General features: G+C 42.7%; 1 protein-coding gene across 1 annotated transcript; it reads left to right on the forward strand.

The window, feature by feature from the left end:
* The first annotated feature begins 1937 nt into the window (after window positions 1–1937).
* Window positions 1938–16623, forward strand: prdm1a (PR domain containing 1a, with ZNF domain). Its single transcript, XM_084556540.1, has 7 exons — window positions 1938–2041; window positions 4992–5333; window positions 7179–7298; window positions 8594–8846; window positions 12322–13400; window positions 13621–13749; window positions 13857–16623. The coding sequence occupies exons 1-7, from the start codon at window positions 2015–2017 to the stop codon at window positions 14460–14462; spliced, it is 2556 nt and encodes an 851-aa protein (XP_084412666.1). The 5' UTR covers window positions 1938–2014; the 3' UTR covers window positions 14463–16623.
* The last annotated feature ends 252 nt before the right edge of the window (window positions 16624–16875 follow it).

A 16875-nucleotide genomic window follows, 5' to 3' on the forward strand; every position in this document is an offset into this window, starting at 1 on the left:
TGCTCCCGAATCACAAAGGCACTCCAGCGAGACACACATGAAAGAGGAACAGTGACTTTTTTTTTCTCGTTCTGAAAAGAGGAGAGACTTCAAGAGAGAAAAGTGATGGAAAAAAGTAGAGCAAGTGGTCAGTGTGGAAAATCATTTTTGTAAATACATTGTGGAAATCAAAGGGAAGGAGGAGAGAAGGGGGAGTGATGGGAGGCGAGTGAGTAGGAGGTAAATTGAGGGAGTCGGGGGGACAATTAGATGGGAATTTCCAGTGTTAGTGAGAGAGTGAGCTTTTGTTATAACAGGGTGAGTGAGAGCCGTGAGTATTTTTATGCATGCTTCTGGAGCGATAGCTGAGAAAGACACATATAGAGAGTCGAAAAAAGAAAATGTAGAGAAAGAATAAAGCCCCTTTATCACGCACGGTTTGTTACGGAGATCAGCATGATGGTCTCAAGTTGGAATAAGCTCTAATGTATGTAAAAAGTACGGCAGAAATGTCACGAGGTCAGATTTAGTAGCAAATGTTTTGGAATTCATGACACAAGTGTGAACCGAATGGCACCACATAAACGTAGCCAAATAAAGTGTCCCTGTGAATGAATCAAGCTGATGTTGGCAATGAGATTTTTATCAGGTCAAGAATGATTGCATCCAAGCTATCTTAAGTCTGTACAACGGTCATCAGATGGACGTTTTGCATACAGAATAGGAACGGATAGGAAAGAACATAATGTCTTGTTTTGCAAAATCTGCAGAACTCTGATTAGAACCTATTATAGATTTGGGATCTCTAGAGAAGTCCTGTGCTGTTTTAAGGAGATTCATCATCATTTTTATTAAAGATAATCGCCAACCATATTTCAACATGCTATGGCAACCAAAATCAGTCAGAATCTGCTGCAGAGTTCTTGTCCGGTGACGGGGCTGATGGGGAAATAAGGAGGCAATTGTCCCTCCGGCTCAAGATGGCCAATGATTAAGGCTTCAGCTGCGAAATAACTTTCCATCAATGATGCAGCCTGAAAGAGAACTGTGAGCGTCCTGTCACTTCAGAATGGAAATGGAGTTGATTCCGCTCACTCCCTCTTTTTGTTCCGTTCCTTCTATATTCTGCGTTTCGGCATCTCGTGTGCTAATTGAGCAAATTGAAATGCACGTTGGAAACTGAAACTGAGAGAGTAAAAGATTGGAGAGAAAAAGAGAGAGAGACAGTTATTTGGAAGAGATAGTCCAGAGAAAGGGTGACAGACCAAGACAATAAGAGAAAGAAAGAGAGAGAGAGAGTACTTTTAAGCTCATATAAGAAAGCAATAAGAACAGACCAGTTCTGCCCCCTACAGGCTGTGTGTGTCGGGGTGTGTTTGTATGTGTTTGGTGTGTGTGCGTATGCGTGTGTGTGCGTGTGTTGGGGGAGGCATTGAGTCACTATCACAGGATGTCCCTCTCTTCCCCAGGAAAACACTCACACACACTCATGCACACGCGCACGCACACATATGTTGTTGTTGTTTATGCTTTTGAAGCTGTTAACAGATCACACACCCACACACAAACTATCCTCATCACTGAAAGAAATCTTCAGTTTGACGCAGAAAAGAAGTTTTCAGTGTTTTGCGTTTGTGTGTGTGTGTGTGTATGGCTCATGGCCTCAGGTGAAAGCGCCTGCTGCTGCTTCCTCGCAAAGAAAAGTGTGTGTTTGGGTGTGTGTGTGTGTGTGTGAGTGAGGGAGGGAGGGGGTGGAACCAGGAGGAGGAGTAAGGATTTTGGGGGCGTGGCTTTGAGAAGAGCAAGACAGACTAAGAAAGGGAGATGGTGAGGTTTCAGGCATTTGAACATAGGACACCAAGTGGATCACACTCTCTCACACACACACTTAAGTGCAGACACACACACACAGAGTCACACCAGTGTGGAGTATCAGCGCTCGGAGCAGGAAGGACAGAGGGGAGAACTGCACCTGTCCCGCACACACACTTTATCCTCACACACATATACAGAGAGGATCTGACCGGTCGTCCCTATGTGTGGATGGGACCAAAGTTACACGGTAAGAAAGCGGCAGCTACACTCTGACTTTTAAAAACGCTAACAAAGAAAAAAGTTACAGAAGATTTTTTTGTTGATTATTTGTTAGGACAAACATTTGACTCTTTTTTATTTTAGAGGCTGTGTTAAAATGTCAGGCTGTGAGAACAAACAAAAACAGCAAGTTAAAATCAAACTTTAAGACAGTTTTTAATCTTAGATTTAAATGAGCTTTATGGCCTTTTTTGCTGCTTACTACTGCAATTGAAAGAAGCTTTTGGAGTTCTGATTTTTATTAAAATGCTGCTGAGGAGATTCTCCTGGAGAATGAATTTTTGCACTGGTTTGGACTGTTTTAACATCAGCTTTGGTGTATTTTCTGGTTGTTTTACGGCTCAGTTTAGGCTAAGAATTTTTTTGCATACCTCAATAAATTAATACGTTACCTCATAAAATCAGTTCTTCTTCTTCTTCAATAAGAACTTGATATCACCAAGACTTTACATGGATTTCTTACAAGAAGAGTGTGATTTGTTATTCGTGTCTTAGTTAGTGCCTAAACAGCTCAGAGGTGTTTCACTTTGACTTCTTAAATTGCACTTTAATTTGAAATCTTGTCTGCGTGCAGACTCAGCTTTTATATTTTCAGTTGGGCTAAATGCGCAAGAGGTGAATTGTTTCTTGGTTCTTGGTTTCACTATTAGTTTTCAATGTTGCAGCTGTTATGCAAAGAGGATTCTGGGTTCTGCCGAGAGCTGAAATATTGAGAAGCATATTCATACCTGATCACCTTGTAATGCGCTTCATTTAGAAGGCAAATGGAGCAGAAACTGTTGTTCTGTGGGCCTGTTTCTGTGGGGAGAGGTGCAGCCGCTCACTGGGAAAATTCTTGTTTTCATGCTGGAAACTTTATAGTTTTACAATTCAAATAAGCGGATTAGTGGTTTTGTGGGATTTGAATGTAATTGTGAAGGATTTGCTTTGTTCCAGTCTGATGAGTTTTATGTTTCACGTCAGGTTTTAGATTGTTTCAAGAAACATAGATGAACTTTTTGTTAATGTTTCAGGTTTTCTCTTGTACTTCTAGAACAGGAAGGCTTTGTGAGTTCAAAATCTTCTTATTTACTGTTAATATGAAGTCACTGACAATGATGATTTGTTTTTGTGACTGAAAATTTGGTTTCTCAAATAGATTTTAATCTGAAAATATTTAAAAATCACAAATCAAAGAGTTTGGAGAAAAAGTCATTAGCTGTGACTGGAGCCACTTGGATGTGAAATAATTTTCTTTCTTGCGGCTTCAGAATAATTTGCAGAGCTTAGTGTGGTCACTGAAGATCTGTTGCTTTCCGCTCGTCTGCGTGGGACAAGCAGCATGTTTGTCCCAGTGTGGATATCTGCCTGTGTGTGTGTGTGTGTGGGATTGTCTTGGGTGGGATCGTGTTTGAAGTTTTGTTTGCGCTGCTGTGGCCCCCCAAATGGAAAAGTTTTGACGCTCCCTTCCTCAACACTCCCCCCCGTCCATTACCAACACACACAAGCACACACACGCTGGAAATTGGGATGATTTGCCGGTTCCGCTGCAGTGCCACTCTGCTTCCAATTTTAGCTTCATTCAGACACAGACAGCATTTCCTTCCTCTGTCTTCAACCCCGGGGAGAGACGGGGAGGAGGGGAGATAAAGAGGGAGAGAAAACACATTAAGTTCATAAGTAAATTCACCACCTTTTTTTTTTTAACATAGAAAAGAAACAACTAACTGTCTGAGTTGTCTGTATAGAAATTTGCCAGGAACAAAGTGTAGGACAAAAACACTTTCTTTACTTCAAGGAGGAACAAAAGACGCTGATAAGAAGGACTGGAAAGTGTTCAGAGAAAAAGAGGTCAGAAATGAGTCCAAAAGCTGCCGATATAGAGATTAAATCACGCTTTACAAAACTTTTGATGAAAGGGGGATTTGGATCTCAAATCTGTTGAGTTAATTGTTTTAATGTTTAGCTGCAATGATTTGTTTCAATTCTCTATTTTGTAAGTAATACATTTCACCACGTAAAAAAAATATAACTTTTTTTGCAAGATCATAAGACACGTGTTGAGTTCCTCTATTGGTTTCTCTTCAGTACTGTGTTTGATCACAGGCTCCTATCTTACTTTGTGGTTTTCATATCTATATATATATCTATCTATCTATCTATCTATCTATCTATATATATATATATATATATATATATATATATAAAAGAGAACAATTAATGAAAAATGAATTAGTTCAATTCATGTTTAAGTTTAGAATCAGAAAATAAGTGTCATTTTAGGTGTAAAATGTGATTTTCCCACTAACCGAATCACGTAAGTGAATAATATTTACTGGAAAAACAGAGCCGGATTTGTCACATGATAACGAACTGAGCCATATATGAATGAATGAATGATGAATGAATGTGTTATCCGCTAATTGTTTCCCATATTAGTTAACATTTAGTTTAAATGACAAGATGAGCAGTTTCCTGTATGTTCGGTAGTGTGCATGTGCGTGCACATTTGCGTGTGTGTGACACCAGCTTTAGTCAGACCCCCCTTCCGTACTGAGTCACCACACATCATAATCACAGCTCTGCCTCTCCTCTTTTCGTCTTTCCTCATTTCATCTGTCAGTTTTTATCTTCTTTGAATCTAACCTTTTTCTTTCTTTCCTCTTTTTACTTATTTTTTCTTCCCATATCTACTTTTGTCTTTCTTAAGGAATCCTTTTCTATCCTTTCTTTGTTGTTTTGTCTTTCTTTACTTCCTCCTTTTCTTATCAGTTTTCTTTTCTGTAATTTTTCATCTTTCTTCCTTCTTTTTTTGTCTTGTGCTATTTCTTTCTATTAACTTGTTTTGTCTACATTTCAATGTTTTAGATTTAGCTATGGGAGCTTGAAAGACTCACTTTTCCCCCCTTTGTCTTTCCTTGTCCATCTTCCTCAACCAGGCGACCTCTCATAGCTCGGCCATGTTGACCAGTGAGGGGGCGCACACCATGGAGCAGGACAACACGCACCACAGCGCCAAAATTGCATCCACCGCCACCAGCACAGGCTCAGACGGAGCCGAGACGGCGACAGACACCGACGTCGACATGGAGATGGACATGGAGGAGGCAGACATGACACAATGGACAGAGACAGAGTTCGAGGAGAAGTGCACGTACATTGTAAAAGACACGGCGTGGGAGGCGGGGCCAGACGGTGACGCCATGATGACGACAACAACCAGAGCCGAGGCCTCGCTGCCCAGAAACCTGGCCTTCAAACACCTGGCAGGCAGCAAAGAGGTCAGACATCACACAGACACACACACGAAACATACTGTAGGCACACACTGGCAGACTGACAAACTTTCTCTCCAGTCACAATTTTTCACACACACCCAGGCAGAGAAAGCCATATGTACTTACACACAGTCGTGAGTCAGATGTGGGTCATGTAATGAAGAGGGGGTCGTGTCTCGTTGTAAAACACACACACATACACACGCATAGAGGAATGCGTGTGTGTGTGGGTGTGTGAAACCATGGAAGCAAAGTTTAAACAGAAACACACTAAAATTGCCATTTCATTAACTCGCAACCATCCATGAAAATTTCATTCATCATCAGAGTGGATAATGATTGTTTGTTTCTGAGTGTTGTATCATATTGCATATGTCTCCTTTAAGTCATTCATTCATCTGCTATACCGAGGGCAGCAGGCAGGGGGCACAGTTTATCATCTCAACAGACAGTGTATCAGTCTACTCAATGTTACGCTGCCTTAAAGAGCTTTGATATTATTTTGGGCCACTCATTTGCTTCATGTGTTCAGTTAGCCAACCGATCATGCATCAGTATTATTGAAGAAGAACATGTCCTCAACTAACCAGCTGCTGTGTGACCTTATGACGAACCTAAAAGGATAAAGTTTTCACCATTGATCAAACTGGAAGTGAAAGAGTCAAAAAAGTCAAAGGTTGGAACAGAGGTTGGGTAAGAGTAAGATAATGAACAAAGCCAAAATTATTCTCCCATACGGTGATAAAGTGAAAAACAGAAGGTGTTTAATTTGATCTGTCCACATTCTCTAGTCTATATCATAGATCATTAAATAGTGTCAATGACAAAAGCAATGGTGCATCTATGGTGTGTTTTCCGGGTTTTTTGGAATAGAAAAATGTGCACAACTGCAGGTCAAAAGGTTGCAACTTTGTCAATTCTGACACTTTGTGAGTCTTTCGGTAAAAGGATGTGATCGCATAGATTTTCTCATCAGGAGCTTAACAACAGGAAACTGTAGAAAGAGCCAAAGACAGAGGAAAAAAAGAATGAAATACCGTCTTTTGTTTACGAGGTGATATGCTATCAGCTAATAGTTATTGGGACTGAGAGAGGAAGAAGGGAAAGGCTGAGGACTGCAGTTTGCTGTGATCAAAGACGACAAAATATTTCCTCAAAGAAAAAGGGAGGGCATTGTAAACGGTTGTTAATAAGTAAAGAAAAATATCTGATTACATACACTCATGTACACAGACACAAAAAAATGCTCTCATGTCTGGTCCTAAGGAATAAAAAGGGGGATTTCCCATGTCACCAGGGAACGGGGGGGTTTGGGAAAGACTTCTGTTTGCGTGGGCTGAACATGAAGAAAATGTGTGTGATTCTCTACCATCCGTGGCTGGGGCCTAACGTCTAGTCACCACGTAATCCCTTGCTTTTCTCTTCTTCCTCTTCTTCTTCTCTGCCCCCGTTTTTTGATTGAATCAGAGGAGGAAGAAACAAAAGGCTTTTTTTTTCTCTTTCTTTTGAGCTAAATGTTTCCCCCTCAAGCGTCTGAAGTGGCAGCGGTTTTAGTTTGATGTGGCGACTAGTGGAGGTGTGACAAAAGAAAGAGAGAAAGAGATTTGAAAGAGGAGATTTTACTGTTTTTTATGCAGCCAATCGCACGCGCAGCTAAAGTCACACGCTTCAGATAAAATGTGAATCATCGTATCTACAGGTTGATAATGAAGTTAAGACTGAGACATACATTCTTATGTTATTTTAATTTATAAAATTTAGTTTGTTAAGATCTTCAGACTTAATACAAACACATGATGACACTCAACCTACTTTCTAACCCGTCTGTGCGTGCGTGTCTTTGTGCAGGTGGTCGGCGTGTGCAGCAGGGAGTACATCCCAAAAGGAACTCGCTTCGGGCCCCTGGTGGGCGAGATCTACACGGCTGACAGCGTCCCCAAAGACGCCAATCGCAAATACTTCTGGAGGGTGAGTGTGCACATTTAGAACTCACGCACAACACACTTCCTCAGAAGCCGGAGGGACCCCTTCCTGTGACGTCACACACATCTAAAGTCAGTCAGTGGAACAGGAAACTGGGCTTGCTGTTTGCGGGTGTGTGTGTACGAGGAACAGAAATGGGGACGTGATGTCACCTTCACACAAATACCATGTCACACTCTGGTTCCTGTAATCTGCACACACTGTTTGACAAAACGCGCTCCATCACTACCGGTAACTGACAGTAAGACTACACACGCTCACAAACCACCTACCAGACCACCACCCGCAGTGTGTGTGAGTGTGTGTGTGTGTATGTGTGACTGGCATGAAAAGAAAGAGTCACCATGCTCCAGCCACCACCCCAACCACAAGCAGATACTAAATCAGAAAGGTGTTCCATTCATGCTCATATCTCACTTTCTCACACACAAACTGAGCCAACAGAAATGAGAGGCCAAGATAGAGAAATAGTGAAAGAGAGAGAGAGAGAGAGAGAGAGAGAAAGAGAGAGAGGGAGAGAGGGGAGGGGAGTAGAGGTAGAAAATGAGTTGGTCCTTCCTTTCCCTTTTCAATATAAAAGAAGATCTCCTCTCTGACAGACTCTCTGTTCGTCTTGTTGAAGGAGATGACGGCAAAATGGTAAGGAATGAACAGACACAGGGAAACAGAGAGAGATAGGATAAGAATTAGTGCAACTTAAAATTAAACTGCTAGATGCTAGTTCATTCTCCTGCTTTCATTTGGTAGTTATTACAGTGCTGACTTTTATACTGCAGATATTTAGTGTAACTCATTTTCTTTAGTGATTCAGTTAATTAGTAACTAATGTACTTGCATTTCAAATCAATCAATTCACATAAATTAATATTTAGCCCAATAATTTATTTCCTTAATTAGTATAGAGTTTCACCTATTTACACATATATTTAGATTTGTCCATTTGTTACCGATTTATCTGCTGATGTACCCTTAAGTTTGTATTTAAAAATGACATTTAGTGATGTTTAGTAATAACAGTTGTTATTAAGTTATATGTAGTGTGCAATTCAGGTAGGCAATTCAAAAAGTCAAAAGTGAATAAGAATAAGAAAAATCTTTATTAGTCCCGCAACGGGGAAATTACAGAAATTAAATAAGTGTTACTGGTTTATCTCTCCCATCTGTTCTTGCGGGAAAGAAAGAAGAATGTACACTGAATATGTCCTACTTTTTCATGTTTAAACTCTACTCTAAACTATGAGTGTTTTACTGAAAGAACAAAATCCTTTCTGTGACTTCAGATCTATGTGGATGAGGAGTTTCACCACTTTGTCGACGGCCTGGATGAGACTCGCTCCAACTGGATGCGGTACGTGAACCCAGCCCACTCGGCGGCAGAGCAAAACCTGGCGGCGTGTCAGAACGGAATGGAGATTTATTTCTATACGGTGAAGCCCGTCCCAGCTGGTGCTGAGCTGCTTGTCTGGTACTGCCACGACTTTGCCCGGCGCCTTCACTACCCACCATCCGGGGAACTGATGATGCAGAAACTTAGTAAGTTCATGAGATTTTTTTTTTTTTTTTTTTTGACCTGTTAATCTGCATTCATTGTACTAAAATGAACTGGGTATTTTTTATGCAAATAAGGTGTCAAAAAAAATTTCACATTCAGGAAATGAAATTAGTTAGTTTGCATCAGGTGTCAGTTTCTTGAAGACATTTATTGTACTGGATGTATTTTATTAAATGCAGGATCAGGACACACACACACAAAAAAAACATAAAATCAATAGGCAGTGTAGGTGTGTGTGTCTTGAGTGTGTCCTGTCGCCACTCTTAAAGCCTAACAGTGTTTTTGAGCGTAGCTGTGTCTCCTTCCTCTTGGAACGATAGTCTGTCATTATCTCACACGCACACACACACACACTCACACACACATAGAAGAGTACAAGACCAACAACCTTTCATCTCTGTCAGTGCCATCGTTGTACTTTTGTGTGTGTATACCAGTGACAGTGTAATTACACAGACAGGGGGATATGGCCCCTAATGCCACAGTCTTACACACTTAAAGACCCGCTTTTAACATAAAAGCTTGCACACATACACACAACCTTGCTCAACCTCAATAAAAGGAGCTGAAACGGTATGTGTCTTTGCTTGCATTTCTGCATTTCTTCTGTGACCTTTTTATGAGAAAAACAGCTACAAGTCTCCGTAGTCATTTAAAAAATGTACTGAAATTATTCATCTGAAAGCTGTTTTGTTTACCAAATATTTATCTATTTAATACTGACAGTATTCTTCACCTAACCCACAACTTAAATCTCTACCATAAAGGTTCACCCTGCATACACATTCATGACAGAGCAGACTAACTGCACTTATCCACTTTCGATGAGCTGATCAAAGAGAACGAGCTAAGAGGAAAACAAAGAGAGAGAGTGGGAGCTGAGTGGTTTCCAGGTGTGACTGCAGGCTAATAGCAGTGTTAAGGTGGCAGAGGAACCAACACACCCAGCCAGAGTGACTCCACTGCCCAGGGAAAGAAATGCGCATAACCTGGGGGACAGAGGCAGGAGGTACCCCCGATCCCTCTGCCTGCCTCCCCTCCCCTCCCCTCCCCTCCCCTCCCCTCCCCGTTTCAGTTGGTATACAGTATATGTGTTGTCTTTAATTAGCTTCCTCTGTCATTTAAGCCCTAAAGGCTTCTGTTGACCTGCCAGTGACTTGAACACTAATCATTTTTACCTGCAGTAGAAACACTTACCTGCATCTGGTTGCATTTCAGTCTTGCAAAGTTGACATTTTTTAAAATTTGATCCGGCCGGATGAGCTTCTTCAAATGAGTAGAACATTTGGCTGTTGGTGTGGCCCACAAGCTCCACAAACGGAGTAAGAAATACTGTCTCTGGATGAGTAAAAGCAAGACAGCTACACTCTTTCTGACTCAGTAATGTTAAACTGAAACCCTTTTAAAAGGGCAAAAGGTAAAAGAAGAGGAAGCTACCGTGATGAATACTTGTAGTCATGCCACGAACTCAATGAAATGCGGTCCGTGTATTTGATCAAGCGGAGTCATGTGTGAATTTCGGCATTATGTAGCGAAATCATGCAAACAAAATAACACATAAAATCCGCTAAGTAGCTCCTTGTTTTTATTGGCTAGTTAGCTGGTTAGCTACAAATATCTCCAAATAATCTCCAGAGATTAGTTTGGTTTCCTAAAACGGCTTCATTGTGTTAGATCACCGAGACGATAATTTCCAAATTATATTCAGCTTCCTAAAGGGGGCGCCAGAGTTGGTCTCCAAATCAAGTAATAAAAGTCATATTCCTGAGGCGCCCGTCTGCCTGTGTCGTGTTTTTCTATCTGGTTTTACCTCTTTCCAGCACAGTCATAGCTAAACCAGACATGTGTGTGTATGTGTGAGCAAAATGACTGAGCGCACACCGCTGTCTTACTCCCTCACTTTCTCCTCTCCCCTCTTCGCTCACTCTTTTTTTGTCATCGCTATTTAGCATTCTTGAAGTGTTAGCACTTGAGAGCACCTGTCATCCATGTGTGCGGCGGGTTCAAAGACGCTCTGGCCCTGCCGACAAAAACACTCTCTCTACTACCCACACACACAGAGAAGAGCGCAGTCGTAAGCGTGACATGGCAACACATTTACACCCAGCCTTTTCATCTAAAGCGCATGTGAGCTCACAAATACGTTTGTGTATGTGTCTGTGTGTGTCGGCCAATCGCCTTAATATATTTGCCACTTGAAAAGACCAGAAAGAGGATGGAGGAGGGAGTGGGGGAGGTAGAGCTGCACCTCCTACCCCCTCTGTTGACTACTTGAACTTCCTGGCAGAAGGGCCGTGTTGACAGATTGATATCTCCAAGATGGCGGCCCTGTTTGTTTTCTAGAAGAGGGATGGAGGAGGAGGAAGAGGAGGAGGAAGGCTAACTGATAACCTCACTGTTTACACATTGCCGCTATACTACCTACGAAAGGGTCACTTGCTGTGTGTCTGTGTGTGTGTGTTAAGGGGTGAATCGGGGGAGTCAAGCAAATTTCACCAATGCTGGCACTCAGGATTAAGTTTGACAACCTCCATCTCTCTCACACACACACTTACGCTCACACACACGCACTCCCCTCTCAGCGACCTCGTGGTAAAAAGTTGACTAGGCAGTAAATGAGCTTATAGATAATAGACGGCGGCATTTTAAGGGCCCCGTCTGTGGCAATTTAACAGCCGAGATATGCTGCTAACTGACATCCCGGGGCTTTTAGAGCGTGTGTGAGTGAGCTCTCCTCCTAATCCACTCTTTCATCATGCAGAGAAGACAGTAGGTGTGTGTGACTGAGGAGGAAGCCCTCTAATTTGACCTTTGAACTGGAAACAATACGGAATGGCCAAGAAACTCAGGAGAGTAGGAGCCTGATCAAAAGTGTGTGATGTTCTAAAGTGGGAGAGTCAACAAATCAGACAGAGGACTTTGTCTGCAGGCGCCGCTTTGTGTGTACCTTGTCACATGGTGTGGGTGTGTTTGAGGAGGGCAGGTGGAGGCCAAGCTTTTTGAGAGAATATCTTTAGCAGGAAACCTTCCATCAGACCTGTCTGTCTGTCTGCCACCATTCTGATTTTATCTTGATTTTATAGGCACACACACACACACACACTGCCTGAAGGCAGCTGTCACGCCTCACTTCCTGTCCTTTACCCCCACCCTCGCTCGTTCGTCAAATATGTCACCCTAATTGGCCCGCTGAGTTACTTATGGTGTTCCTTTACCCTGTAACACACAGTCTCACACATCTCTTACTCAAGGGAACTTGCAGTTGTTTTCTCTCTGGAGTGACTTTCAGTTTTAAAGAAATGTCAGTATTTATGTTCAATAAAAGTCATGAGAACAACTTCAATGCTAAAATCTTCAGTAACTTATTAATAGAAATGTATGGGAACCAAGAGGACCCAACTTTGATTTGCTGAACTCCCCCTGACCTATTCTCTCTCTCTCTTTCTGTCTCTTCAGAGCAGTCTCTTTTGGAGGTCAAGCAGCAGCAGGTGAGCAGTGAGGACAGAGTGGCTGAAGCATCTAGTCCGTCCCCTGTCACAGTGACACCCACCCCACCCAAGAGGGAACACAGTGTCCTTTCCATTCTCCAAGGCACCAATAGCACAAAGAGGGAGCCCAGCCGGCCACTTCCCACCCGCCCACGCTATGCCAACAGTCCCGAGCGCCCCCTGTGCCCCCGTGCCCTCTACCCCTCAGCTATCAGGCCCCACCCTCACATCACTGAAGACTTCCTTAGCCAAAAATCTGTCCAGCTTGGTTACCCCCCAACTCATTCTCCTTGCAACCATTCTTCAGCCACACCTAGCCCATCAGCGAGGAGCAGCCCAGAGAGCAGCCCTCAGGGGAGCCCCTCTGGTCCAGCTCCACCTCCTGCTTCTTTTTACCCCAGTGGACTGGGTTCTTACCCTGGTTACTCCCCACCATCTGCCTCCCTCTCCTCACCATACTACCCTCCAGGGGTCCCCTACTCACGTTACCTCCTGCCCCATCACTATCCTCTACCCGCTGGTGGTGTCCCTTCCGTAGGGGGAATCATTCCTAGGATGTACCCACTCTACAGCAGCCTTCTGCCCCCTCACGTGCCCCTCTTGCCCTCTGACACAGCAGCAAGGCGCTTTCTGATGCCTGACCCTGTACACCCCTCACCCATTTCTGCCCACAGAGACTTCCTCCTTCCAGGGCCAACAAGTGCCTTCTCAGTTGCTACTTCTCTGAGAGACAAAGCAGGGCCTCACAACCCTTATCCCGGGCACCCTCACCCACACGGACCAGTCCGTGCCCCATCCAGTGGCTCTCCAACTGCAGGCACAGCTCCTCCCAGTGAGCAGGTGCCCACCAAGCCTACCTCAGCCCTGCTGGGCAACACCAGTGAACATCACTCCGATGAAGAGGCAATCAATCTGTCCAAGGTGAAGCGTGGCGCAGGCTCAGCGGGATACAAAGCACTGCCATACCCTCTGAAGAAGCAGAATGGCAAAATCAAATATGAGTGCAATGTGTGCAGCAAGACCTTTGGACAGCTGTCTAATCTGAAGGTGAGGCCTGAGACTCCTCTGATTTGTTCGGTGTTGAGCTTTCAACATCATTTCTGCTTGTCTGCTTTACCGTCCTATTATCATTCCTTTGTAAATGGGGATTGCAGTGTAACGATCAGGCTGTAGAGCAGGATTATGGCATGTAGAGGAGCAAAGACTGTCACCAGATGTTCTCACATCCGTATTTGAATATACCTAATCAGATCTTTTTGTTTCTCAGGTTCACCTTCGTGTCCACAGTGGAGAGAGACCCTTTAAATGTAATACCTGTAACAAAGGCTTCACTCAGCTGGCTCACCTGCAGAAACACTATCTAGTCCACACTGGGGAGAAGCCACATGAATGTCAGGTGAGAAACACTGTTGATGCACTTTGACTGAGCTGATTTCCTAGACAGATCAAACTTGCAACTTTAAGCATCTGACATTAATTCTTCAATTGTGTCTCCTCTTCCAGGTTTGCCACAAGCGGTTCAGCAGTACCAGCAACCTGAAAACTCACCTGCGCCTCCACTCAGGGGAGAAGCCCTATCACTGTAAACTCTGCCCAGCTAAATTCACACAGTTTGTCCACCTTAAGCTGCACAAGCGTCTGCACTCCCGCGAGCGTCCGCATAAATGCCCACACTGCCATCGTCACTACATCCATCTGTGTAGCCTGCGTCTCCACCTGAAGGGCTATTGTCTGGCAGCAAACCCCAGCTCCGGCAGTCCATCTGTCTCCAGTCACGCTGCACTGGAGGAGGTGCAGCGAGCCAATGAGGAGATCGAGCGCTTTGACGTCAGTGAGCATGCCGAACGACTGGAGCAGCTGCAGGGAGGGATTGAGATGGAGACCATGTTGGAGAAGCAGGTTTTGGGAATGCTGTGGAGGGAAACTGACCTTAAGTCGCCCCAATTCCATCCCCACCACAAGGGTAGCACCACCGAGCTTCTTTCTGTAGGTTATGGTGCATACGAGTCCCCGAATGAAACGTCGGTCATCAAGATGCGGCACAGCAGCCCCATCCCACCAATTCCTACCAAAATTACAGTCAAGCAGGAGTCAGAGGATCATGCGTAAATGCCCAAGAGACATAGACTGCATGGTGGACTGTGTTGCCAGGAGCAACAACTGTAAATAAATAATCCTCTGCCTGGTTGTCATCAGGAGTGACACGATGACCATACCAGGTTTTCAACCTATCAGGGACTCACGTACTCAGGGCTACAAGAGACACTGTCCCATGACTACTTAATGTTTTCAACATTGATTATACTTAGAGACAATCATCTACCCAGGATTTTCCTTTAATGTAATTGATATAATGCTATTCTCATTATTGTTGTTATATTATTTTGTCTCTATTTTCATGTGTTGTTTTTTTGATCAGTTAGTTGTTGTATAACCTAATTTATTATACTTTTTATTTGTTTTCTTCAAAAGCAATAAGTGGAAGGGATGATTACACTGATGGGGTGAAATCAATGTACAGATCTATTTTTCTGTTGATGTTATTTAGTTTTTCTCTGTGGCCATTTCTCTGTAGATAGTCACTCTCTCAATGCCTATATCTGTCCCCTGACCTATAGAACCAGGGCTGTCCACTCTTCAGGGTTTTACCTATTTAAATTTAGGAACCAATATAGCAGGTTGAAAGGGTTAAAAAATATCGCCAAAGTACGGCACATAAATTTGTTAATTTAGAATGAAGAGATTTATTTCGACCCTGCTTGAAAGCTTCCCTAATGCATGTCTGAGTCCTTTTCTGATGCCTACTTAATTTAAATGAAACAAAAACAGGCATTTTTTTGTATATTTTTCACAACAGTTACCTCAGTGTGCTCAGTGTGGATGTGATGATATGAGTGTGTGTCTGTATGTGTGAGTTTAAAGGGAAAGCTGAAGGTGGGAGTTTCCTATTTATTTGCTTTTTCTTTTTTTTTTGCTACTTGAAGAAGAAACCAAACTGAACTGGAGTGCAGCTCTTCATGTGGTCCAAAGGAGTGGCACGGCCTGCTCAACACGTAGCACATAATGGACTTGGAAGGCCGGTGAGCCGCCCCCCAACTTGTCCCTCCTCTTGTTTTAGTTTTTTTTTTTTTTTTTTTTAACTACACTGTTAATAACCCAACAGGGATGTGAACATCCTCAAATGTTGGGATTCACACTTGTCGCTAGAAACCAAAGTTCACTTTGCTTTCATTATAAATGCACACCAAAGGAAGAAAGAAAAAAGGAAAAATCAAAACAAGGGAAGAAGGACTTGAGAAATCAAAATGCTGAAGAAGGGAATATGTACTTTGTGTATATGATGAAGTGTTTGCTCTTTCGCTGTGGTCTCTCATTTTGTACATGTTTTTGGTTTTGTTGTTGTTATTGTTATTTGTTATTATTTTTGCTGAGACCCAATGGCCCCTTCTTCAACCTTACCCGTCCACCCTTTTGTTATGAACTGGCACACACCAAAGCACCTCGGCCTTCTTTTATGCACTGCCCCCACCCTCTTCCTCCTACTTTATATTTTCAGTGCCGATGCTTGTACCATTTACACTGTGTACAATATCTCCAAAACTGGTCATACAATGTTACTACAGCAGCTGTGATTTTCTGTAACAGTTGTACACCAAACACCTGAACTCTGTAACTCTCGCTCTCTCCTCTGTTTCATTACCTTTCTCTCTAATGTTTGACCAAAGCGTCTCCTTCTCTGTTCAGAGCTTTAACTCCAGAGGAGAATCCCCTAAAGAACTGTCTCTGTTTACATTCTGGTTTACATAGTTATTTATGTGCAAAAATGTCAAAAAGTGTAAATTATGGTATAAATGTTCACTGCTCTAATCTAATCCAGATGGCTCTGTGTGATTCTTTTTATTATGACAATTGAACTACACAAACACTATTTAGATCACAATACCATTAGCGTGTTACAGATATAGTGTAGAGCAATGATATTTATTTTAAGGCTTAATTGATTGGCATGTCTGCCATGAACATTTTATGTGATGATTAGAATTTTTATTGGGCAGACCGCTTTTAAAATTCATCAAAATCTGGAATAACTACTTGAAGTTAGAGCTAGCCAATAACGCCACACAACTGTATCCACCACAGATATTTAGCAAATTTGCAACTCTCATTGCTAAGAAATACATACATAGTCTGACAAATCTGTTTCCTCTAATGTGACAACTCTTTATAATATGTGAAATTTGGCTGAAGAAAATTTGAATATACTGTCTAAGGATGTTCTTTTTATAGCAAATTCCAAAGAAGACATTTTGCAATAAACAACAAAAGCAACCAAAAAAAACACAAATGTTTAAAAATAAAAGTTATTTTGACATCTCGTAGAGGACTTGGCCTATTGCAGGGGCATTCTGGACCACAATTCAAATATGTCTGAATAGCAGCGACAGACAAAAATAGCTGCTGCATTCACATGCTCCTCATTTCCCGATGGTCTCATTTCCAGTGATGGGAAGATGTTTTTTCT

The sequence above is a fragment of the Chelon labrosus genome (assembly GCF_963514085.1).
Source record: "Chelon labrosus genome assembly, chromosome: 12".
Lineage (NCBI taxonomy): Eukaryota > Metazoa > Chordata > Actinopteri > Mugiliformes > Mugilidae > Chelon > Chelon labrosus.

Bases quoted from the DNA above. Each gene is read 5' to 3' on its own strand.
- prdm1a (XM_084556540.1), top strand. From the start codon at position 2,015: ATGTGTGGATGGGACCAAAGTTACACG. The intron at 8,847-12,321 runs GTAAGTTCATGA...CTGTCTCTTCAG, and splicing joins ACTGATGATGCAGAAACTTA to AGCAGTCTCTTTTGGAGGTC. The intron at 13,401-13,620 runs GTGAGGCCTGAG...TTTGTTTCTCAG, and splicing joins GACAGCTGTCTAATCTGAAG to GTTCACCTTCGTGTCCACAG.